General features: G+C 40.9%; 1 protein-coding gene across 1 annotated transcript in view; it reads right to left on the bottom strand.

Annotated features, from left to right (window-relative positions):
* Window positions 1-26926, bottom strand: part of SCFD2 (sec1 family domain containing 2) — a 199959-nt gene that overhangs the window by 166917 nt on the left and 6116 nt on the right. Inside the window, exon 2 of the mRNA XM_061993969.1 lies at window positions 22048-22216. Coding sequence (XP_061849953.1) covers window positions 22048-22216 — 169 coding nt within the window. The remainder of the gene's footprint in view (window positions 1-22047; window positions 22217-26926) is intronic.

Genomic DNA, 26926 nt, shown 5'->3' with positions numbered 1-26926 from the left:
TCTAAAGGCCCATTCCAACCCCTACCATTCTATGATTCTATGATTTGCGGCCTGCAGGTGAACCCTTTCTTTAATTAAAGATAAAAGAGATGGAAAAATGACAATACAAATCAGGACTAGAACAAGTTAGCTGTGAAGTGGTTAACTACCTGGCTTCCTAAACTTGCAGTACCCAAAGGAAAGGCTTCTCAGTGAATCTGCTGCTCACTGGTAGAAATGTGCAAGACTGAAAAAGCCAAAGCCTTGTAGAGAAGGGTGCAGTTCGGTAGATAGTTCTTTGTTCTCATTCTCATGGCACCTCTTTCAGCTACGGCAACACTTTCCAAGTGGGACTATCCACTGAGTCAGGTAGGAAGGAGTTGGTAATTTTTAAACAGAGATCAGATCCCTAATATGCTTGATTTAGGCATTTATAGGTTGATATCAAGTGCCTAATCTTGCATTTTTTAAAGTAATTGTAACTTGATCTGCACAAGTCCAGCCCTGCAAGGACAATACTGTTAAGGTTATCTGACAAAGAGCCTCTGCCGGTGATTATCTGTAGGCTTAGTCTCAAAGCTACTCATTTTGAATGCATTTGGGGAGAAGAGAAGAGGTTGGTGGCACTGTGATGTGCTATTACCAAGTTGGAAGTAGTAGTTTGGAAATAGGTGAAATCAAGTCAATAGAGAAAAAACTCTCAGAGTAGATGCAAATCTAAGGGCAAAGACAGAAATCTGGGGACACTTATTTCCCTGGGACGTCCAAAGTACAATGCCACAATTTTAGGACTTGGCTGAAATTATATGCCTCTTGTTTCATACCATCAGTACCAAAAGATATTTATTTCCTTAACTGCTCCAGGTCTTGCCTATTACTGATAAATTATTAGAAATGGTCTTTAGGTCACTAATACAAGAGCAAAAGATCAAGACGTAGTAAGCCCATACTAGGAAATATGCCCATTCAATGACTAGTTTTCCCATTTAAAGTTTTAGATCTAGCAATAGGCCACTCTTTAACCCCTTTAGCATTTATTAGTTGGCAATGCATTTCAACAATTAGCATGTATAATTAACCAAATGAAAACAAATCTAACACCCTTGTCCAAGCAGCATACTGTAAAATTATCAGCTACATCTATAGTCTCTGGTAAGCTATTGTAAATTATTATAACATGATCCAGTTAAGAAGGATAAAAGACGTGTACATTATCTATTACTGGATTTCTGCCTGGACCACTTTGCCTAAAAGGACAAGTTTAGGTCATCCTGTTTTCTACTTATAAAACACTGACGTAATAAACTTCTTCCAGTTACATGCAACCCTTGCCATATCCTCAGGCTGACTGAAAAACAAGACTCTCCTCCATAATCTTTTCAAAGGCCAAATTCAGAAGTCAGGATCTACATATATTTTCCTTACCATATCTTCTGTAGCTCAATTCAAGAAAGAGAAAGATGACTGTGAAGTTTTGTTTTGGTTTTAAACTGCTTGGGGACAGGTAAAAGTACAGTCTAGATCAGAAACAAGTGGAGGACATCATATGAGCAAGATGTTAAGGAAGGAAGAATAAGCAAATGTGGCTTTTTATATACCTGACAAAGGACATAGGATTTCAAAAAGCAACTAGCTGACACGGGTTCTGAATAAGCGACAGAAATGACAGCGAGTGAGCAAATTAGCCAACTGAAATGACAGCATTTCAGCATAAGTAGTCATGTTTGTATTCTACAGATAAAAAAACATTAGAAGGAAACAGGGATGGTCTCAACATGAGACTGACTTTGTGGTTATTATATCAGCAAAACTTTCACCTTATGTCTTTCTAGCTTTATAGCTCAGCTCCAGCTGTACTTTTTCACAGGAGGAAGAGAGAAAAATTCTGTAAAGATTAGATTAGAGCTTCACTATTACCACAAAGCAGCCTAAAACTGAATAAAATAAGTATGTGTGATGCCAATGTCTCCTTTGCAACATCCACACTAAGTGCACAGCATTTCAAAAAACACCAGGGTGGTTAGAAGACCATCACTAGGAAGGACAAATCAATTGCTGGCAATATGTCATTTGAATACTGATAAAACTGAAGAGAAGCACAAGCCTGTGATAAGATGCAAGGACTTGGCTATGAGCCTGGAGTGAGGGGCCACATATCAAGAGACATCCTCCCTCCTCCAATTCCCCTGCTGCTTTGGAGAGAGCGATACACTGTGCATTCCTGGAGATACTCACCAGCCCAACAACTTGGGGAGGATGACAGCAAAGACCCTGTGTGCACCCCACTCCATGAACAGCAGCCCCCAGTGGAAAGAATCAAGAGTGACATGAGGAAGAGCCTCTGCTCCATGCCACTGCAATACTATGGGGATGGGAAGAGCTGACCTCTGCCACCACCCTGCTGCCCCCACGCTGCTGAGCTCAGAGAAAGAAGCTGCTCTTCATTTCCCCCTTCTGAAAGTGAATGGTTCTAACATAATGCAACAAAAACTTCCTATATAGAAACAGCTATCAGTAATTCCAGGAATCCAGCCTCTAGGACTGCTGTGTATTTGCACACATCCCAAGTGTATGCAAGCAATGGGCCAGTCAATATGTGTCCAACTGAACATGCAGCAGTGCCTTCTTCAAAGGAAAAATATTAAAAAACCCTTTTTTTTTTCAGATAAATGTCAATTGCACATCTCCAGAAGGGACTAACACTTTTTATTTCTAAAATGACAAGTTCTTGAAGTTGCAAAATGCCTCTTAGAAGCAGACTGTACTTCTGTTGGACATTTTATATGGTTGGCAAATCTGCTCAGCTTAATCAAATGCACCTCATAGACAGTAGGAACTTTATTTTCCAACCCATCTTAACGTTAGAGGGGAAAAAAAGAAAAGTGAACAGAAAGCTATTGTCCTCCTGGTATTGTGCTTGCAGAAAAACACAGAAGGAGAGTTGGATATTATCATCCTCACCCTAGATTAGTAGAGATATTGCAACCTGGCAAAACACATGAAACTTTCTTAAAAAAAAAAAAAAATCAAGCTCTTTACAGACATTTGTCTTAGAACATTATTCTCACACCCTCAATTAGAAGTGTGTTAAAATATCTTCTGTACATTGTTTTTTTATTATTAGAACATGCAAAAAACATGCAAAATAAGAACATAAAAAAAAAATCCCAACAGCCAACACAGAAGAACATAAATGTGTTCCTGAACAATTTAACAGTTATTTCCCAGTTTCACTCCAAGCCCTCAAGCCACTCAGTGGGTGTAATCTGCTCTAGACTCAACTGTGGCTGTGTACTTTGGCACCAAGTCAAAACAGAGAGGTTATTGTTTGATTTATATGCCAAGAGTCTCTTAGATAAAGGGCTAATGGCAGGCTGATAGCTTCAGCTTTTGCTTGTGGTGTTTATACAGACCCTTCTTTCCTCTCCCTCCTTTCTGCCTATACTCCAGGAAGGTTGTGTCACATCAAGTTAATTAATTAACTCGTACTAGCATAATTTGACTGATAAACAATTGATTCACTGAAGGTCACATGGAGTGCTGTTAAAACACGGACTTTTCTACCTGAACAACACATAAGGTTTTGAGATTTGCATTTTTCTACACTACAGACAGCGGTTTCAAAGCAACAGTCACACTACAAAAGCTATGGAAGAAGCTATGAGAAATTAACTGCACTGTCAAATTGCACTGTAAAGTCCAGAGGATATTTCAGTATTTCTGACTTCATGAGATGTTTGAACAAAACGTAAATCAAGTCCTACAACAGGAAGGGTCACATAAGAGACTTTTCTATATTGTTAGTTCTGTAAACTATTGAACTTTCCCCAAAAGAAAAATTAAGCCCTTGCCTTTGCTGGTTTTTACTGTTAAAATACTCCTATAGAGAACACAGTCCTGTATGACCAAACCGTTTTTTTATCAGATGTTAGCAAACTTGATCATCAAATTACACAATTAGATCGCTTTTCTGCAAGATACATGCAGCATAAAATTTTAATTTAAAAAAATCTCATTCTAAAGACGCAGGAAAAGAAAATTTAAATTATATTAGTTTCTTAACAGTCTTTCGCCACCAATTTATTTTAAAACACTTATTTTAAGGGGCAGACAGATAGAATAGAAGCTGCCAAGTTTTTTAAAAGCAGTTTTGAGATAATATTAAAGGTGTTGCAAATCAGCTTGCACCAGCAAGGTTAAAGCTAATGAGAAAAAAGGGAGCTGATGATTGGACACAAGGTTTTACAATAAATTCTTCTCTGGACCACCGGAAATCTTTCAAGGTAGAAGAGTGTTAAAATTAACACATTTCCATCTGGTCAGTTAACTGTATATTGTTCAATATACAGGTATACACACCAAGAAGTGCAGTATTAATTGGACTAATACAGTAGGCTTGCTTGTAAGAAGACATGATTTGCCACTAGAAGTCAAAAATTCCATAATATTTTGCCTCCTCTCTCCTGTTTTCACTTTAGCATGGATCCCTCTGTGCCATTAATACTGACTCTGCATGCAGGATCACTTTGCAAACCAAACCAGGAAGCAGAGAACTTGCTTTGCCTAGCCTGGAACTGCCAGGCAGCTTCACAGGATACAAACCCAAGTTTTCTGTTGTTACTGGTTTCCCATAGAGCCAACTCAATGTAGCCATAAAACAAACTGGCAGAACACAGGTTACTCTTTGAAAGCTCCAGCTCATAAGCAAAGGGTACACTGTCCAGTGCACCAGCAAAAAAAGTTGGTTAAAACGTAGTAATGAGAGGCAACAGTTATTATATGCAAGTTGTTATATTTAGCTTCACAAAGGCATACCTACAGATACCAAGACTTTAGGACAATGCTGTATGACCAGTCAAGGCAACTTAAATTTTGCAATCAGTTTCAGATGCAGGATGATAGAATGGGCTGATTCACCAGCAGATTCACCAGACATGACCAATAACTACAACTATCAGGAACAGGAAAGTATTCTTTGAATTTGTTACTGAGCATCATGAGGAAGTTTTGGTTCATCTTATAATAAAGCACATGAAGTATGGGACTGGATTTTCACCAACATAGTGGCAAAAGTCTAAAAAATGTTGGGAATGCACAAAACCACAAGACCATTTCAGACAGACAAAAATTGTGAAAGAACTCTCTCAAAACAGCATGTTGCAAAACTACTATGTTCATATAAACTTGCATTCCAGTAAAATTGTGATCACTGTACTCCAAATCAAGAAGAAATATGCTCCCTGTTATCAGTGGAGCATGGAAGAACTTGAAAACAAACAATTCAGGAGGTTCTTCTAAACACAAAGCATCACAGCAACCCTAAACTGCCCCACAACTGCTTTGTTTACCTATAGCTCCTTTCTTGGGGATTAATTAATTTCTTCTCCTTCACAGATAATGGATAGTAAATCAGACTCTTAAATTTTGGCATATTTTATGTCCCACAGGTGAACTGAATTACAATAAAATTTAAGAATTACCAAAAAGTTGGCAAGGATTCCATTCCCATCAGGAATTGATTAAAATTAGGAGGAAAAAAATCCTCCAAAACAAAAGTGAAAAAGTGAATGGTAACACAGGATTCTACATTTTGTCCTCTTTTTTTTAACCTTTAAATCTTTTTTAAAAAAAGAAACTTAACTTTTCTGACTCATTTGTATATCTACTTTACAGATGGCCATAATTATAAAATAGAATATGCACACAAGTCTGATGACCGTGGTCAACCACCATTTGAAGCAGGTTCGTCACTTGCCAAACCCACTGTCTTAAGTTTTATCAAACATTTCCTCAAGGCAAGCATCATGTAAACTTGTAAGGACAAGCATCTTAACCACAGTCCTGTTTCATATTCATTTAAATACAGATGCCGCGACACACATTCAAGAAGATTTTTGGCTTCAGAAAGCCAAAAAGTTTAACATATACTCCAGCATTCATGACACAGAACAACTTTACTTGCTAATAACCATACACATGAGACAATGCAGCTGTTCACAGAACAATGTTATTGAAAAGTAATGCAGCTCAACTTATTGCCACTTCCAGTATCAAAGAGTAATAGTGGAAATCAATGACACCAGTGTGCATTAAATCAAAATCGAAAAATCATTCAAAATAGCAGAAAAATAATCTGTGGACTGTATTTTACCACTACAAAAGTCAGCACAAATGCACATGCACACATAGAGAATATCTGAAATGAAAATGAGTTTAAATCCTCTTACTGCATTCCATTTCACACAGACGGGTAATACAGAATTTCTGTATCAACTTCACAATTGCTTAGTGAGAAATTTCTTAGAAAACATTGAATGCATTCTTTGCAATAGAATTTACTATAGATTATTAACTGATACAGTCACATTCAATGATCCTTCAGTCAGACAACTTTTCTACAGTGTTTCATATGATCAGAAAGAGCCGATACAGCATTTTTCCTGTGTTAAAACTAAAATTACACAGTCCAATGAATAGCTATAGGTTCTCATCGCCTTTGTGTTCTGTTTATTCTAGCTAGTCCCAAGATCATTAATATCCACTTGAACCTGTAAACTTCAAGGTCAACCAAAGGTGAAACATAAGGAAGCAATATAATATGAAGTATTCAACTGGATTAAATGCTGTGAAACATAAGGGCAGTTTCCTTAAACTACACTTTCTTTTCTTCTTTCTTAGTAATAGAAGAGATAAGAAGATAAACTCCATACTGAGCCAGAATTTAATTTGGAGGATTTACAGAACAACTAGTAATTCCTTTTATAGAATAATTTTAGAATTTACTGTCTGTGGCTTTCTAGAAAATGCTCTGCAATCGGAACAAAATGGATAGAAAAATATTTAAACATTCCACAAATGACATAAAAATATACCCCCCAAAAATATAATACTGCGTAAATACCCAAACATTGCCACAAGCAGCATAAACTCCACTAACCTAAGTCCACATTGACTGCTGTTGTTAACCTACAGCAGTGATGTGTTATATTACATATATAAGCTTGTGACCAGCAGCACTGAGAACACTCAAAGCCTTACAAATACAACAGGTCTCAAGATCAACAGAGGTCTCCTTGTGGAACAAACATCAAGCAACATGTCTGCAGCTCCTGGACTAATTTACTTCTCATGCAGTTATCCTTCTGCAGATGACCCATGCCAACACTAACAAATCTATATGTGCATATGAATCAGATCATCTGTTTGTGACACGTGAGGAGAAAAAAAAATATATTTACATAAATTCCCATCCCCCTCCACGTGCTGTGGCATTCAACTGTAGGACATCAAAATCTGCAAAATAAACTGAGCAAGCAGAAGAGGCTGACATCTGCAGGGAGACACTGCTTATATCAGGACTCTGCATCTTCCCCAAACCACCCTATGAAAAGGAAAACTAGTGCTTAATTCCATAACACCTTCTTGTCTGCAAATTATAAAATTATTGAAACTCTGAAACGGGTTAGTGACCAGTACACCAAAGCTCCCATCATTTTGGGGATTATTAAATATAAAACTGTACTGCACACGTACTGGAAGTCATGTAAGCAAACAGACTTAGCTTTGCAATTTCATGTGGCAGCTGACATCAGTACAAGATTATTTCTTCGGCAGCTATCAGATGTTTTGTCCAGAGGAGAACTCCTCTGAAAAACTAAGGTTGCTCCTGCTGAACTACTGGAAGAAGCAAAAGAAGTGTGAAATGGCTGGCAAAGGATTAGGCTCTCCTTAACTACATTTCTGAAGCCAACTCTATTTAGAATCTGTAAGACAGACTGTCAGTGATCTTTCACACCATGATATGACTACCCTGCAAACTGCAATATGTTTTTTGTTGTAATGCCAATGCTGGAAGACATTACCCTGAGGCAAGTCTGGGGGAACCAAAGGCACCTTCAGGACAGTAAGAAATGCAAGAAAAGGAGTCCATGCAGAACTGTTGCTGCTTACGAGGCCGAAGCATGAGTAAAAGGGAAGCATTAGTCACAGAACAGCCCTGAAACAGAAGCCATGCCTGGCAATTGTACCAACAAGAAACAGATCATCATCTTTGCCTAAAGTCCTTTTATGACAGTTACTTATCAACTTCAAGAACCTCTGAAGTCTATAATCTTGCATGATTATCATCACAGAACCAAATGCCTCTGGTTGTCTTAAACTAAGTATTTCAGTGTGTCTCTTTCCAAATTTGGTTTATCTCAAAAACTTTACTGGAAGTCAAGTGCATTAATAAAACAGAGATCTTATTAATATTTTTTAAGGATTAATCTTTTGATCTACACCAAGTATACTTACCAAACACACGGTTTCATCATTTTAACCCCTTCTGTTGACACCTTAAGCAGAGGGAGCTGGAGTACTACTGAGACAGGAAAGCAAGCAAGATGCATCTCAGGAAGACAGAGCAGGTTTTGACAGAGGCTGACTGATGTTTAGGTTTTTCTAATCCTTGAAGTACTAAATCCCACTAAGCTTCATCATGGACACAGACATGATTTTAAATGTGTTCTGTGCAAAAAGAAAAGCAGATTAACTACCAGCTGGACAGAAAGTCCTAGCTCTAAGATGTAGTTGGCAAGCCTCAAAACATTTTAAGGCTATCCTTCCTCTGACTCCTGTCTCTTCCTTCACTAAAATAATGTTATTTAACAATACATAATACATACTGTTACGATTTTCATCCATTAACCAGCTTGTAGGATTCCCTCCCTTCTGCAATAGCTTCACATCAGCCATCTCTGCAGAGGTATCATCATTACATAAACATTTAGCTACTCTATAACTTTCCCATTATTGAAACAGTAGTATTATAGGAGCTCTTAGACAATTGTGGTGGCACTGGGGTGCTGCTCAGTGGATAGCTATGCATCATACTTGGACTTGCAAAACCAAGTTCCAGTTCCAACTACAGCGTAGTCTTGTTACTTCTTGACAAGACTAAGTTCCTCTGCATAGGACCAGGTCTACGAATGTTCCTCTTCTTCCCCTGTCCCTTGTCCCAGTAATACCTTCTTTAGAAGTCTTCAAAGATTTCTCAAAGGGGCTCCTGCAGAAGAGTAAGATGCAGAGCCTGAAAAATGTGTGAAGTCATTGTCACGTAGAGATTTAAAAAACAAAATAAAAAGGGGCTATTCCAGCTGTCCAGCACCATTCAAAAGCACAAGTGGCATCTCATGTTTAGAACTCAGCACAACAATTACAGGTGGGCTGATCCAAATAAACAACCACACACATCATAGCAACTGAAGGATTGCCAGAAACAAAACAGTTGACCATCCAGATGAATGCTGAAGCCAGTTTGCTTCCTTCAAGATAAAGAAACAAAAAAATCACTGAAAATCATTGAAAAGTGAAATTCTTTCTGTTGGAAGTAGAATCGCTTATTACAACTTAACCTACTCAGTTCTCCAATTAGCAGATCTGGATATATAGTGCTTCACAAGGTAAGGAGAAAGCTTGATGCTGAAAGGCTTCCCAGATAAGCCACAGCCCTCTCAGATGACTGTCGCTTCTCTAACAGGGGCCAAACTGCAAGGTAAAGAAAAAAAAAAAAGTGCAAGCAAATAATTTCTTAAAACTTTCTAATATTCATAACCATCATTTAGTTCTGTCTGAATTTCAGCTGGCATCCTTTTAGTTCTGTAAGATGTTTCATTCCTACAAGCTGCAGGATAGCTTACGCAGAATGCCAGAACGAGTTACCATATGAATCAAGTTAATTGAAAGCTTCTGAGTATGATTTTGTACGCTACAAGGTACATCAAAACTCTTGCCAAGCAGCTCTTTAAAATGCATATATTAAAGAGTTGCTTGTCAGGGATTTTAATTTAGATTTTGGACAAAGCAAATTAATTATACTAAAAATAAAGTCTGATCCTTGCAACATATGTATTACTTGGGAATACTACATGTAACATACGAGGTTAATTCAGAGAATTCCATTCTGTGTTTTAAAGCTATTGCATAAGGTTATTTTAATAAAAATTATTCCAGTGAAAGATCAGTTAGTAATGAGGTGCTGACAATTGAATCTACATTCAGTGATTGCTTTGGAGTGCCAAGTCCACTTTTACAGATGCACTGGTTAGTTATCCAATAGATGTCCTCAAGGCATGTAAAACCAATATATTTTGGGTCACATTTGGCAACAGAGATAGATGGGACAAGTGAAAACACTTACGGAGATCACATCTGAAGTGTGTTTTCCTTATTAGAGAAATGTAAGAAAATAAACCCAGATACCATGGAATGTCAGGAATTCCCTCTCCTCAATGTTTCTGATTTACAAGGCCACATTTTGGTAGTCTCCTTTGACCTGCCCTCTTGCATTTGATGGCCTAAAGCCTTGAGTTATTGGTGCAACCTCCTGAGCAAGGCATTTTGAGGGCTTAATGTACAGGAATATACCTTCATCACAGAAGGAGAGACAATCTTTCCATAAGTGACTCAGTTACCACAAAAATTACTGCTAATGAGGTCTTACAGCATAGACTAGTTAAAATAGTCAAAGATACTTCTTTTATGTACTTGAGAACAAGCATTGAAGTAGAGACTTGGAGATCCAAAATAAATAGCAAAAAGATGACCTGAAGCAGACTTTACATCTCAAAAACACATTTGAACGTGCAGGGCCAGATTCTCTGCTAGTACGTTAGTGAAAGCACAAGCTTAGATCAACTTGAGGGCTTGGCCCTGCGTATCTTCCTTATTCCCCTCTCTGACTTCAAAGTAACATATTTGTCATAGTTTCAGTGCAAACCTGGAGCCTCAGCTTCTTCAGATCTCATGCAAACCTAATAAGGCCAACTCTAGCCTTCTAAACCAAACTGACAGCAATTCGGAAAGAATAAAGCTCCAGGCTCAGGCTTTCATTTTTATAACCATTTCCATACTCTGGATGATAGGGAATGAGATAAAGACTTCTGCCTACATTGCATGGATTTACCCTATGTTCTGGATGTCTTCTCACAGCCCCTCCCCAATACACTACTGCCTGCCACAGAATGAGTAAGGAGATCAGAATTTTGTCTTTATCCAAAATGTCTGGATTTTGAGTGGCTTTTTGTAGCCATTCAATATTAATCCTGCACCCTCCTCATAAAAATGGCTTATATAAGAAGCCTGTTGGGTGCTAATTCCTCTCCTCCTCCACACTCTTACCATCAAGTAGAGTGTGTCATTAATGGCATTTTCTGACCTGTGCAAAGAGTGTTTGAAGCAATGCGATAGTCTCTTGTCATTAATAAGAACTGTAGCTTTTTCTGTTGAGGGTAATTTCCTTTTTCTAAGGAGTAACTTCAGCTCAAGGATCCACATGCAGCACACACATACAGCACATATTCTGTGGTTGTTTCCAGTAACTGAAAATGGCTCAGTATGGATTTATTTTTCTGCTTGCTTATTTGAATTAGTAGTAGAGCCACAGAGGTGTTTAAGTAAGGTCATAACACCTTTCTCTCCCACTGTGAATAAGAAACTTTCCCAGATGAAGATCATTTTAGAAAATACATTCACAATCTATGAAAATTAAGTTGCACTTCTTGTAGCACAGTCATCCAGAACCTGCAGGAGGATCACTTTGCAGGAGGATCACTTCTGGGCCACAGTTCATTGGGGCATAAAAATTGTCTTGGTTTGGTAAATTTTCACAATCGCTTTTGAAACTGTGAGCAGCTATAAGGCAGCTAAACCCAGTTGAGCATCTCTTTACTACACTTCAGGAAAACAAGGTAAATAAAGATAGCCAAGCAGTGTAGCTAGGCATTACAAATTTGAATCCAAGTATCTGCCATCTAATTAACAGAAGTCATGCTAAACAGAGGAAAAGGAGGCTGGATTTTTTGGATTAATTACAGAAAAATAAAAATCAGTACTTATGTAAGTATTTCTCTGCATAAAAAAAGAGTACTTCTATGTGCACAGATTATATTTCTCCAGAGTAAAAGTATTTTTAAGCTCTGACAGATAAATAGCTCACTTAGTATAAATTTTAGCCTGTGTAAGCTTTGATTCCTGTTTTATATTAAGTTTGGAATCGTGAAATAATCCAAATCATATAGTCGAAACTTGCAACCAAACCTGTTGCCAACAGATAATACTGTACTTCCCAAACATTGATTCATCATCTCAATGAGCAGCTATCATTTGTTCTTCTCATCAGTCTATTATTGCAGACTTACTTTATAGTATGAGAGTGATAAACTAAAATACCCCTCCAGGTCACTCAATCAGTCTCTGTTCTGGCACTATGGTTGAACAACAAATGAGTAACTCTGCAGTACGTCACAAGGCCAAGGCATATCATTGCATGTTAAAATCTCACCATTGAGGTCATTCAGGAGGCAAACTTGAAGGCAGTTGGCTAAGCAGAGCAAGAGCTAGTCTTTCTGGGGATTTATAAAGTCTACTTTAAAAGACTTTAAAAGTAGACTTTATAAATGGACAGTCTCTAGAACTGCTACTGAACTCTGAATATATCTGCATGAAAATGCACTTTGATCACACCAAGAGAAAAGCAGTTTGCAAACCTACAAAGGGGAAAAAAAGAAATTGGCAAAATCCACAAACAAAAGCATTAATGTAATAAGAAAAGGATGTCCATTTTAAAACAAATGCTGCAGACAAACAAAACAACACTGCCCCTGCAGACATGAGTAGCTTCTCTTTCTGACAGTTAGTCAGAAAGAGCTTTGCCCTTTACATCTTGCAAGGAATGTACCTGCAGAACACAGAGCAATGCTGAGGAGGATACAGTCAGAAGGGACGGCACTTACTGAATTTCCTTACAGACATTAAATTACTACCTTGCTGTGCTAGCCAGCTGAAGGTGCAAGTACTCAAGAGTTCTGATGATGGTTGGACAACATCTAGGTAACACTCAAATTTATTGTGTCTTTCCACAGGTAAAGGAAAAAGTCAGAAACTTGGGACTTAATGACAGTACTCCAATAGAGATTATATTGAGACTAACATACATACAAGGGAGTCTTTCTGCAGAAGAACTAAAAAATTACGTCTTAAAAAAAATAAGCACAAAGCATTCTGGATTTTGCCCTTTTCAACTAGCAGATTCCACAGGAAACAGCATCTCAGACCTCTTGATCCTTGCACTCTGAGGATGGCCATCTGAGTGTCAGAAGGGCCAGGAAAAAAACCTGAATTCTCATTCTTTCATTAGGAATTCTGAGTAGCTGAGACAAACAGTACAGTTAGGGGTCCTCAAAGCACAAGGAATGAAGTCTTGAGCAGCTCAGCTTCCCACAATCCCTAGAAGTCCTTTTCGTGGGCTGAGAGGCATAGATAAGGAAGAACCCGCTCAGTTGATGCCAAGAGCTTGTCAGCCCAATTCATTCTTTATCTCAAGAAAAATAAGCTTCAAGCTTCCTGTTATCTAGAAGACAACCTCTAAGCCTTCTGAGGCCTAGCATAACAGACAACTGAAAAAAATGTGGCATCTATTAGGCAGGAATCTAGTTGTCGTTATAAATCAAGAACCCTCATGCGAGTCCTCTGCCAATTACTTTAACAAACCCACTTACTGCAGTAACCTGGGGTTTTGCAGAGCAGCAGTGAGGTCTCCCAGCAATGCTGTACGTTACACAGTGCAGGCAAGACAGAGATCTTGACCTTTTCCCAGAATTTTCCACCCTCAGCACACACCTCTCACCCCTTCCATTTTCCATTACAAGGAGGCCCTATGTTGAAAGGATCCGGGCAAATATACATATTTATTGCAAGATACAATAAATCTTATCAGCTTGTTCATCTTATCCTGTGACAACAGTCAATTATGTTCACTCAGTTCAGGCTGGTTTGAAACTGAGCAGAAAGCATCTCCTGGAAAGCTTGTCTTGACTGACAAATCCCAGAAGCTAATGCAGGCAGGACTGTTATTCCCAACAAGAAGATGCCTTGAGAAACTTCAAACAATGATACTCTGGTGAGCAGCAAGACTGTCAGTCCAGGAATATGGTGGCAGTGGGGGATGCTGTGTTTGGCACATTCCTGTTGCCCAATCCACTGCCTAGAGAGGCATCTCCTGGCAAAAGGTATCAACTGAAAGACCCTGTAAAGCCTAATTGACATCTTTGAAAATGGACCTCAGTGGTACAGCATGAGTCCATGAGAAGCACAGGGCTGGGCTTCAATCTTTCTTGCCATTGGTGAAGGGAAATGTCAGGATTTTTGTTAATGTGATTGATGTCTGCTTTTTATAAATCCTGCAGTTAAGACCCCCTTTCTCCATAAAAGTGCTGCTCACCTTGTTCAGAAAAAGATTGGAAAAGGCTGAACACGAGTGGTGGATTCTTTTGGATTCATTTGGGCTTTTTTTTTTTTGTCTCGAAGGAGATGGTTAAGTTTAGGTTTAAAACAATACTCAGGAACACAGCTTAGCAGAGCACTGTAGCAGAGGTCAGGTCCTGGAAGAGCAGGGGTGTGAGTCCTGCCCAGCTGCCAGCCAGGGGAAGCATCCAGCAGCAGGGACAGGCTGGGGGCTAGCACAGCAGGGAGCACTGGCAGCCCCCTCGGCTGCTGAGCCACCACCAACACACCTGGCACTTTACAAGCACACAGCAGTGCTTCTCCCCATCTGAAGGAGCACTACTGTCCACTGTTTTGGTTTAACCCTTCCTCCTCCACGAGACTGTCAGTGGACATGAAGCAATATAGATGCACCATCTGGATTTTCTTTCTGTGGTATTAACATTTCCTCTTTATAGTAAGATCCCAGAAAGAAAAATTACTCTAATTTATGCCATAAATTACCAGCCCATTCAAGAATAACAGTATCCCAAATACCTTATTACAAGCCTTTATAAACTTTCAGATGCATAAAAGTTGTGGGTTATTTTTTTAGGGTTTTTTGGTTGGGGGATTTTTTTTCCAGTAGTATCTACAGCTGACATAAAGGAAATACTTTAAAAAGAAAACTGAAAATACCACAGAGATCCAAGAACCATCCCCATAGTTTGTAATTAATTCAGTGTTAAGAAAAACATTACTCTGATATCCTTCAGATGCCTGTTCCCCAGTTTAAACAAATGGGATAAAAAATTCAAAAGAATATAATTATCCATTCAAAGAGAAGTCTGTTACTCAGCTTAAAAGGAGAGTTTAATCTCCTTTCCAGTTTTAATTCTTGCTGTTCTTTTCCATACAAGTACAAATAATTTTTCATTTTAAATTCACATCATACATGACTCTTCAAAGAATACTGCAATGGTGTGTTTTACAGAGATGACTGGAACTGCAGTTCCATCGACTCACAGGAAAGTAGGCCTGGGGGGATACAAGTCAAAAGTCTTCTCTCCCCAGTACAACAAAATGCTGCGGGTAGCAGTGAGAAAGACACAATACTGAAGAAAGGACAAATGGAGATCCTGCTTTTGATTGTCCTTATACCTTAAGACTCCACATATTCATTTGTGCCCTCCCAAAGACCAGAACTTCTAGGATTTTCTGCCTTGTGGCCTACAAATTTGTAACCTGAGAAACTCCCAGTTTTACTGGTTTAAAAAACAAGTTCCTGGGAAAACGGCTAGAAGAGGAAGCAAGAGCACAAAGAAATGGAAGTGATCTGTCCAAGGCCATACTGCAAGCTGACAGCAGAGTCAGGACTGGAATACAAGTATCCCCATCTTATGGCCTCTACACTCACAGTTGTCCAAGTCTCACCAGAACCAGGAGAGCCCTACATCATCACATCATATCCAGGAGCAAAGTTGTGGCTGGAGTGGTGCTTTCTTCTCCATCTAAACTGTAACAGCTTTAGCACTTGTAAATAGAAGTACTTATCAGTCCAAAATAGGAGTAACAAGGAGGAGTGGGAGAAGTATGTATTCTCAACTGCCATTGACATGAGACACTGAAATTCTAACCAACTCCCCCCAGCACACCTCTCCTTCCACCTCTCATACAAAGATCTATTTTGTGAGTGTCACATCTGGCCTGCATATCGATGCTTTCTGCATCACACCTGTCAACATCATCACCTCATTCTGAACCTGTTATTTTTCCCCTCAATGCAAATCCAGATGATGCAGTGGCTCCACTAGCTTTGTCAGAAACGCCCAGACACCTCTGCTGTGTTGCTCATTGAATTACTCTAGGCATAGCAGCCGAAGTGCACACTCTGTTATGTTACAGTTTTGCACATTTATGGAAAAATGCTTGCTGTAAGAGCCCAATAGTCTCTTATATATTGCATTAAATACATATATATATTAAAATCTCATAAATACCACATTTTTATTTAATACCACACTGAATTCCAAGAAGCTTGTAAGCTCCAAAGATCAGAGAAAGGAAGAAAGAGCAGAAAAACAGTCAGGAAATCTCTATTCAGCAAGTTCTTGAAATATGTGTAAACAAATTAAGTATTCAGTTTATTCAGCAAAATACAAGAGCACATCAAAAGTGTTCCTGGGTAATAAAAGAGCAAAATAAAAAAGAGCAAGCATACATATTTCTTCAGTTGCCCACAGTTCAGTATGACATAACACTTCTCTCACACGCCACAGACCTGTGACCAAGATGGCAGCGTCTGAATCCTGACTGGGGGCTTTAAGGAGCCATGGGGCTTCCACACATCCTGGCTTCCAGCTTGCAAGAAGTAGAAAATAGCCAAAGAAAAACCTCCATCAAGATAAGTCTATTACTGACAGGAGGATGGTATTTTATCACATGAAAACAATTTCAAAAACAAAAGAGAGGTGCTTTGTGAAATAAAGTGGCCCAAAGGCTACCAAATGGACAGGATGGAGGGCCTGGGAACACTTGATGTTCATCCAAGCACAGCTCCTAGAAGCCACTGCATGTACATTCAAAAAGCAGAAGCCCATCCTCCAAAAGCACTATGTGGGCTATCAAAATACAAAGAGCAGCAAGAGAGCTGCATTCAATATATTTTTTTTTAAATCACTCCTGCCATTAAGCTTTCACTACAATTTCCACTTCTGTTATGCATAACTTGTTTCAAAGGGCAAGGTAGCTATCACTTTTCCTAATCAGAAACAGTTTTGATCAAGAGTGGATGTCTGTAGCTTTATGCCTATAAACTGTTTCATTTTTTTTATCTATATCCACCTGTATATATAAATGAATAAAAATTTTTGACACAATTCTCAAAGAGCATAACTCTTAACTTACATTCACACTGGAGTAGCAACATGTCAGTGACTATGACAGGGAAAACAATTACTCCTCAAGATTTTTGAGGTTAGGAAGAGTAATAAAATTAAGAAGTGTAGAATAGAAATTTAAAAAAAAAAAAATTGCCTTCCTCACAAAGAGAGTATCTTCAAAGTACAGTAACTTAAGCAGCATATGGCATTTACATTTTCATCTAAATCTCTAAAGAAGTCCATTATTTCCTTAGATGTGAGAAAAGAACCCTGCTTTATTTCACCACCCCAGCCATAAATTATTCATTAATTCTGTTTGCTAACTCTGTAACTGAGCCCAGATGTTTCTGCTGGAGAAGCATTCCATAAGAAAAGCTAAATATAGCAAGCTGTGTGGAAGGAGCAGATCTCTCTCCCCACCACAGCATGTTCAAATATTACTTGAGAGAAAATAATGAAAACATTTGAAAAATATTCTGAATATGTGAGTCTGAAATGCCACGGTCTGATCACAAAATTACACATAAAAGAGCCCTCACACATTCCATTTGGGTGTAATTGAAGTTACTGGTCCTGTCTCTACGAAAGGTGCTGGTACATTCACTTGCCAGGGTAAATAAAAAATTTACAAGCAGAGGAACACTCCTTGCTATGCATCACTTACAAATATAAATCCAGACTTAAGTTTTCAATTAAAATAAATACTTCCAAGCCAGCTACCAACCACAATAATTTTGTATGTTGATGAAGAACTGAGTGCATCTTAAGAAATTTCTTATGGAACTGACATGGAAACTCAGACCTGGGAATGTTAAATCAAATTCAGTGATTCAGAAGAACTTCAACCATTTTCTAATAGCAAGGGTGATTTACACTGACATTTAGAATCCAAAACCAAGAACACAGTCCTGGTTGAACAGAATGGATACTACCACCTTCAGCCATCTGTTCAGACACTGTTATGGTGTTTAGTACTCTTGAGCAACTGTCTTAAGCTGGTTTAGAAATGCTTATTTTAAATTAGAAACTATTCCTAATCACTGCATAGTTGGACAAAAAGTGAAAAACACAGGGTTGAACATTGCAGAGACACATTGTTTGGAGACTGGAGACTATTCTCAGGCATATAACAATTCCTCAGTTGTTAACAATGATCACAGGAGAGATTTTGAAAGGTCATGTAGCACCTTTGCTCCAAGGAAAGATCAAGCCTATTTAAACCAGTATTTGCCTAATCTGTTCTTAAATATTTCCAAGGTGGTAGATTCTGTTACTTGGCAGAGTGAGAATATTTAGGCAAAGCTGTTCTAGACTGATCTGGTAATGACATCACCACCTTGGTACCAGGTATCAGCTGCTGTCATCCAGCTTTGCCACGCTTGCAACTTGTAGCCAAATCTTGGAGCTGTTGAACTACATGTGTACCTAACAGACTTTGCAAAATATCTTAAGTACAGCCATACTGTTAACAGAGGGCACCTTTCCAATATCTAGCAAACAAATCTTGGCATATATATATACTATTTGGCACCTTGGAACAAATTATAACTCTGCTAGCTGTTCCAAAAAAAAATGGATATATGACTGAAGTAATAATTTTCAGATGGGAAGCCATAGTAACATCATCTTTAGTCTCCCCAGCGTCAATTGTCATGGTTTAGGCCCATCAGGGAACAAAAAAACAGTATTAGCCTCAAGTACAAAAGACATGAGAATTGCCAAAGGGCAGGGAGAGCTTACTTGCCCCTTAAGGTGCAGGACAAAACAGACCAGCCTACTCGGCTTGGGGAAGAAAATAGAAAATAATTTAATGTAACATCAACTAAAACATAATCTTAAAACCTCAAAACATAACCAAAATAAAACAACACAGAGTAGTACAACAATGAAGAATCCGACCAGCCCTTTAAGAACATCTTCTTGCCACACCTCCCCTCTTCCCAGGCTCAGAGCCCTGATCCCGGTGTTTTTTCCTCCTCCCCTCCTGAACGGCCCAGGGGCGCAGGGAGTTGGGGTTTCAGTCAGTTTATTCCTGATAGCTTCTGCCATTTGTCCCTCCTCAGGGCAGGTGGGCTCTGCATCAGTCCTCCCTGCAAGTCCGTGGGGTAACTCACACACACGGCAGACCTGCACGGGCTGCTCCGACGCGCACCCATTCCAAAGGCTGCAGCTCCTCTCTGCCTCTCGTGTGGGGCTGCTCTGCGGCGTGCAGGCTCTCCAACACGGCCTGGGCCATGGCCGTCTCCCCACACAGTCCCTCGCCTGTCTGGGCTCACTCACATGGAGCTGCTGGTAACTCTCAGTCCTGCCATGGGTCTCCATGGGTTGCAAGGGCACAGCTTGCATTCTCATCATGGCTTGCAAAGGGGTCTCTGGTCTAGTGCTCCTCCTTCCTTCCTCCTTCTCTGACTGTGGGGTCCGCATGGTCACCTCCATCTTGTATCACTCTTACACCTCCTGCCAGCACTTCAAATTCCCATTCCTAAATAGTGATCACAGAGGCGTCAGATTGGCCCAGCCAGGCCGGAGGTGGGTGTGAACACAGGAGGTGGGGAAAGTCCAAAAACTCTTTACCGGGTCTTCACTGCAACCCTCTCCCCCTGTTACCAAGCAAGATCTGCTCCTTGCTAAACCAGGACATCAATATAGTTAGGAATAACAGAGTGGTAGCACAAGTCAACAATCTCAGGGCAATACTTTTTTTTTTTCCCCCTAGGTCATGCTGACAGAAATTTCAGCTATCACAGCATGTCTGCCATGGGCAATGACCCCTTCATTTTGCTGTGGAGACAGATCTTAAGGATATCAGCTGGAAAGCAGTGTAATGGATTCGTGTGGTCAGGTTTTGGTAGTGGGAGGTTATGGAGTAGCTTCTTTAAAAAACAAGCTGCTAGAAGCTTCCTCTGTATCTGACAGGACCAGTGCCAGCTGGCTCCAAGACGGACCTGCTGCTTACCAAAGTTGAGCCAATTAGGGGTGGAGGTAACACCTCTGTGATTAACATAACTGAGCAGAAGTTGCTGCACAGTTGCTAAACTGCAGCAGCAGAAGGGAGTGAGAAAATGAGAACGGTACCTCTACAGACACCAAAGGTCAGTGGAGAAGGAGAGGGAGGAGATGCCAAGGCACTGAAAGAGAGATTTCCCTGCAGCCCATGGTGTAGCCTATGGTGAGGCAGGCCCTGCCCCTGCAGCCACGGAGACCCACAGGGGAGCAGAGATCTACCTGTAGCCTGAAGGAGGCTGTGACTTCATGGGAAGCCCATGCTGGAACAAGTTCCTGGCAGGACCTGGGAACTCATGGAGAGAGGAGCCCAGGCCACAGCATGTTTGCTGTCAGGACTTCTGACCTCATGGGAGACTCACGCTACAGCATTTCATTCCAGAAGGACTATTCCCCCATGGATGAAAACCACACTTGGGCAGTTTGTGAAAAGCTGCACCTCATGGATGCAGTAGAACTGTTCATTAAGAACTGTAGCCCGTGGGAAGGACCCACATTGGGGAAGTTCATGGAGGACTGCATTCTGAGGGAGAGACCCCACACTGTAGCAGTGAGAAGTGTGAGGAGTCCTTCCCCCGAGAGGAAGCAGTGGCAAAGATCATCTGTGATGAACTGACCATAAGCCACATTCCCCATCCCCCTAAGCTGTTGCAGGGAAAGGAGGTAGAAACTCAGGAAGAAACGAGGGGAGGGGGGAGGCATTATAAGATTCAGGTTTTAATATTCATTTCCCTACTCCACTTTGATTGTTCATTAATAAAACAAACCAGTTCCCCCCAAGTTGAGTTTGTTTTGCCCATAACAGTAATTGCTGAGCCATCTCCCTGTCCTTATCTTGACTCGCAAGCCCTTTGTTGTATTTCTCTACCTCTACCTTGTCCACTTTAAGAGGGAAATGATAGAATGACTTCGTGGGCACCTGGCACCCACCACAATTAGTCACCTCAGCAGCAAGTTAAAATTGAGCCCATCTATATGAGGAAATGCTTCCTCTCCAACTCTAAGGAAGAAGAGAGTTATGCAATGTGAAACTTAGAACCCAGTTACGGCATGTGTGAGATGGGAGATGACAAAGGAATAGGAGGCTCTCAGAAAATAAAGGCCATATGTTGGAAAGTCTTCTGTGAAATCTTTGGAGGGAGGTGGTGAGGGAGTGGAGCACAGGTGTGAAGCACCAAAAGGAGTCAAGAAGACTAGAAACTACAATAGATGGACCATCTTGGAAAAAACTTTTCTAATTTATGGGAAGAACGTTATAGCAAAAGAGAAAGAATTTTTCTTCTCCTTTGCACTGCATGAATTGCTGGGGCACTGCTAAGCAAAATTTTTTTGTGGAGTGAAACCAACACCTGGTCTATTTCCTGGTTTATGCATGGTAACAGGTGCTGCAAGAAAGTTTCATTTTGTACAACTAAATTTAGAAAGTGAATCATCAAGTCTGATGCACTTTAGAAGCAGTCTTAGCTGCAAATGATACTCAACTAAGCACAATTGTACAAAGTTACTGCTTTTAGGTTGTTCTTGTTTAAGCAAAAAACAAGGCTCTCATGAAGCTGTCTCTATATTTATGCATCATTATCTTTCTTCACAGGTATTGTTTTTGTAAACAGTGATAAAACTTTAAGTTAGCAGGTACTGTAACAAGAATTCAGCATGCAGCTCACTTTAGTTATAGAGACTTATGGGAAAAGGAAGCCACACTTAAGACCTAATCTGTTGGTATAACCTGTTACAAGAAAAATAAATGTTGCAAGGAAGAATTCTCAGTGTCTAATATGTACTGACTTCTATTGTCGTAATCAATACCAAATAAAACAACCCAAATCTAAAAAAGTCCTGAGAATCTCCCACTTTTGGGAGTCTAATCTGTTCATTTTTTCACAGAGATACCAAGCATACTCAACATCTTAAAAAAAACAAAAAAAGAAAGAAGAATGATTACTTTGGTTGTGCTAAGCAGCCAGGTGCTATAATACTGCAAGTTTCATCTGTAGTCTGCAGTTCCGTGAGTTCCACCATGTTAACCATCACATCCGTCTTGTGCCCAGGAAGCTTGGGAAGCACAGAAAGTATCTTCTCTGCAAGATTGTCACCATGATGACCAACTGCTCCTGGAATTAAAAAACAAAATCCAAAAAACTTTCAGGTACATAACCAGGAGGAAAATCAAACAAAACTAAACTAAACCCACAAGGAATTGAGAACAAATTAATAACCACACGTTTTTGGGAGAAGTACACTGGTAGTCACAACATCAAGACCACATTTAGCTTTTCAAAACTATTTTGCTACAAAAGTAAAACTAATTTCTGGAATGTCTGAAGTTAAAAGTCTTGATAACATTTCAGAAAGATTCATTTTAAAAGCATAAATTTGGCTTAGTTTTACAGCTGTTATTCACTGATTTTGTACTTAAACATGCAAAATACTTCTCTTTGTTTCTAAGAAAATTGTTAAACAAGATTTGCAGTTATTTAAATAAGCCAAACATCCTTACATGCAAACTACACTTTTCTACCTAAACTAAGAGATCTGTGCTTAAAAGAGCTGTATGCAAGTTGCATTTCAAACTACCCAAACAGGCAAGCACAATGTTAAAGTAAAAATTACCAATTACATGCCACCATCAAGATCATCACCTCTATATGGACTGAGGGCAGCCCAGGTGAAACCAACATGAAATAACTAAATCAACCCAAGGTTACATAGTATAAAATGTCACTTTGACCATGTTTCAAGAGCAACTCTGAACTCCAGTCAGCATGTTTTCTTCAATTCTCCCGGTTTCAAATACACATGCTCTTCTTTCCATTCATGAACTCTCAACACAGGCACTACAACCAACTTATAAAATACTAAGACTGTGAACCAAGCAAAAATAGAAAAACACAAAACACGCTATAGATTAAAAAGTCAGAGAGATATCTTATTGTTTTCAAACACAGAACAAGTTGAAGGTATTTGTATTCTGCCACTTAAATTATGGCTCAGCTAACACCACAGAGCTGGAAACCAGTGCTGAGCTTGGTATTGCTGCTCTCCTGGCTTTACACACAGGAGAACAGAGACTTCTGAAGCCACTGCTTAGAGATAGGAAAAAAATCCTACAGGCTATGCTCCCAATCCATCTAAGTCTGTCCATGTGGCACCCTATCTGCACTCATTTTTCACTGTTTCCAAAGACAGAGGAAGTCTGTTTCAACAGCTGAAGTAGCTTCACCATCTCCATAAATCCAAACAAGGCCCTTACATCAAGAACATGATGGTGGGGTCAGGTTATCGGCTGCTCTTGGACATGCAGAATGTTGTTTCCAGCAAGTCTACAGCAGCCAAGTATCCATGCTGTAAAACCACCTCAAAGTTTATCAGTGATTCTCAGTTACAGAAGTTGAAGACAGAAGTAAGGATGAAAAGGGACAAAAAAAGTAAAGTCAAGGTCCATGCTGACAATGCTCACAGGAGGCAAGCGAAGCATGTGTCCAGCACGTGGTGGTACTGTAATGTAGACACCTGGCTGCTCAGCTGGATTGAGATTACAAATTTGTTTCCCCAGAGGTTCTAATAGTCATAGAATGACAGTAACTTTCCTTTCTACCATCCCCAGCCAGATTTAGACCACTGAAGTACAAATGAAATGAGCTAGATTGTCTTTGCAATTCTCCAAGTCATCTGCTCTCCAAAAATCCCTACATTTTTCTTACTAGATCAGTCACTTGTCAGCCACACTGCAGTTATCAATACTCACAATGTTATAGACATGGAAAACAGATGGCAACCTTCTGAACCTTTACCCCCACATACTGGAAACAATGCCTGTCTCTCCACATTTACTGTGAGCAACATATAGCTAGACAACACATCTAGCTAAACTGGAGTTGCTTCCTTGATCAGCCAGTGCCACTTCAGTCTCCTTCACACAACTGTTACTCCTTGGAGGCTCTCACTGGTCTGCAGGCATGTCTGGTTTAGGCCCATCAGGGAAAAAAAGACCACTATCAGCCTCAAGTACCAAAGACCTGAGGACTGCCAAAGGGCAGGGAGAGCTTACTTGCCCCTTAAGGTGCAGGACAAAACAGACCAGCCTACTCGGCTTGGGGAAGAAAACAGAAAATAATTTAATGTAACATCAACTAAAACATAACCTTAAAACCCCAAAACATAACCAAAATAAACCAACACAGAGTGGTACAACAATGAAGAGTCCAATCAGCCCTTTAAGAACATCTTCTTGCCACACCTCCCCTCTTCCCAGGCTCAGAGCCCTGATCCCGGTGTTTTTTCCTCCTCCCCTCCTGAACGGCCCAGGGGCGCAGGGAGTTGGGGTTCCAGTCAGTCTATTCCTGTTAACTTCTGCCATTTGTCCCTCCCCAGGGCAGGTGAACTCTGCACCAGTCCTCCCTGCAAGTCTGTGGGGTAACTCACACACACGGCAGCCCTGCACGGGCTGCTCCGACACGCACTTATTCCAAAGGCTGCAGCTCCTCTCTGTCTCTCGTGTGGGGCTGCTCTGTGGCGCGCAGACTCTCCAGCACGGCCTGGGCCACAGTCGCCTCCTCACACAGTCTCTCACCCATGCATGTGCACTCACACAGAGCTACTGGTGGCTCTTAGTCCTGCCATTGCCCTCCATGGATTGCAGGGGTACAGCCTGCACTCTCACCATGACTTGCAGAGGGGTCTCTGGTCTAGTGCTCCTCCTTCCTTCCTCCTTCTCTGACTGTGGGGTCCGCATGGTCACCTCCATCTTGTATCACTCATACACCTCCTGCCAGCACCTCAAATTCTCATTCCTAAATAGTGATCACAGAGGCGTCAGATCGGCCCAGCCAGGCTGGAGGTGGGTCTGAACCCAGGAGCTGGGGCGGGGAGGGAAAGAGTCCAAAAACTCTTTACCCGGTTTTAACTGCAGCCCACTCCCCCTGTTACGAAACAAAAGCTGCTCCTTGCTAAACCATGACAAGGCTTTTGCTGTGCCTCATCAAACCAACCAGAAAACAACTCCTGGAGGTTTTAAGAATCACTATCACCTCTGTCCAACTACACAAATCAACCTGGAAAGACAGGTAAACCTTATGAGACTAGAATATGAAATCATGGAAAATCACTCTTCAACTGCACTGATGCCAGCAGGGTACATAAGACTCGTTTCCCATCCTCTCTTGTCATCACTGTTGAGGACAGTCCACAGCTTCTTATCACCAATGTGGTTTAAAGCAGCTGGAGGTTTATAACGCTGCCAACATGCACACAGATCTAAGTGACAAGGAGAAGATATCTGGTCAATGCAAAATGGGAGTCTCCATACCAGGCTAATAGAATCATAGAATGTTAGAGGTTGGAAGGGACCTTTAGAGATCATCTGGTCCAATTCCCCTGCAGAAGCAGGTCTACCTACATCAGTTCACACAGGAATGGGTCCAGGCAGGTCTTGAAGACCTCCTAGGAAGGAGACTCCACAACTCCCCTGGGCAGCCTGTGCCAGGGCTCCCTCACCCTCATAGTAAAATACTTTAATGTCTAAATAGAACTTTTTGTGTTCCAGCTTCATCCCATTACCCCTTGTCCTGTTGCTAGACACCACTGAAAAAAATGAAAAATGGATGCCCCAGCCCTCTGACATTCACCATTTAGATATTTGTAAACATTAATAAGATCCCCTCTTAGTCTCCTCTTTTCTAGACTGAACAGCCCCAGTTCCTGCAGCCTTTCCTCATATGAAAGATGTTCCAGTCCCCTGATCATCTTGGTGGCTCTGCGCTGGACTCTCTCCAGAAGATAACAGCCAGTTTTACCTGGCCCAGGTTTTTCAGTAGCAGGGGGGGCTACAGTGGTAGCTTCTTTAAACAAAAAGAGTTGCCAGAAGCTTCCCCTGTAGCTGACAGGGTTAGGGCCAGTCAATTTTAAGCTGGACCGTGCCCCTAACCCAGGCCTGGCCAATTAGTGATGGAGGTAACGCCTCTACAAATAACATATTTGAGAAGAAGTTGTTGTGCAGTTGCAAAACTGCAGCAGCAACAGGAAGGGAGAATGTGAAAACATATCCGCAGATACCAAGGACAGTGGAGAAGGAGGGGAAGGAGGGTGCTTACGCACTGAAAAGGCTCTCCTGTGATATGCGGTGAGGACCATGGTGAAGCAGGTTGTCCCCCTGCACTCCATGGAGGACCACCGGGAAGCAGAGACCCACTCGCAACCCGTAGAGGAGCCCACGTCAGAGTGGGTGGATGCCTGAAGGAGGCTGTGACTCCATGGGAAGCTCACCCTGGAGCAAGTTCCTGGCAGGACCTGGGAGTTCGTGGGGGAGGTGCCCACGCCGGAGCAGGTTTGCTGTCAGGACTCGTGATCCCATGAGGGACTCAGGCTGGAGCACTCTGTCCCTGAAGGACTGTTCTCCCGGTGGATGACCCACGATGGGGCAGTGTGTGAGGAGCTGCCCCCGTGAGAGGTCCCAGCCGGAGCAGTTCGTGAGGAGCCGCAGCCCATGGGAAGGACCCATGCCGGAGAAGTTTGCGAGGGACTGTCTCCCGTGGGGAGAGATCCCACAGTGTAGCAGCCAGAAGTGTAATGAGGCCTCTCCCTCAGAAGCAGCAGCGGCAAAATCCACCTGTAATGAACTAACTGCAACCCCCATCCCCTGTGCCGCTGGGGGGAAAGGAAAGGGAGTCCCGGGAAAAGGAGGGGTGGGGGGAGATGTTTTTAAGATGGTTTTATTTCGCATTTTCCCATTTTTATTGTTTCTTTAATAAATCAAATCTTTTTCTCCCTGAGTCTGTTTTGCCCATGACACTAACTGCTGAATGATCTCTCCGTCCTTCTCTCAA

The sequence above is a fragment of the Colius striatus genome, chromosome 3 (assembly GCF_028858725.1).
Source record: "Colius striatus isolate bColStr4 chromosome 3, bColStr4.1.hap1, whole genome shotgun sequence".
Classification (NCBI taxonomy): domain Eukaryota; kingdom Metazoa; phylum Chordata; class Aves; order Coliiformes; family Coliidae; genus Colius; species Colius striatus.
Note: the sequence above shows the minus strand (reverse complement) of the source record. Positions and strands in the feature narration are given on the sequence as shown.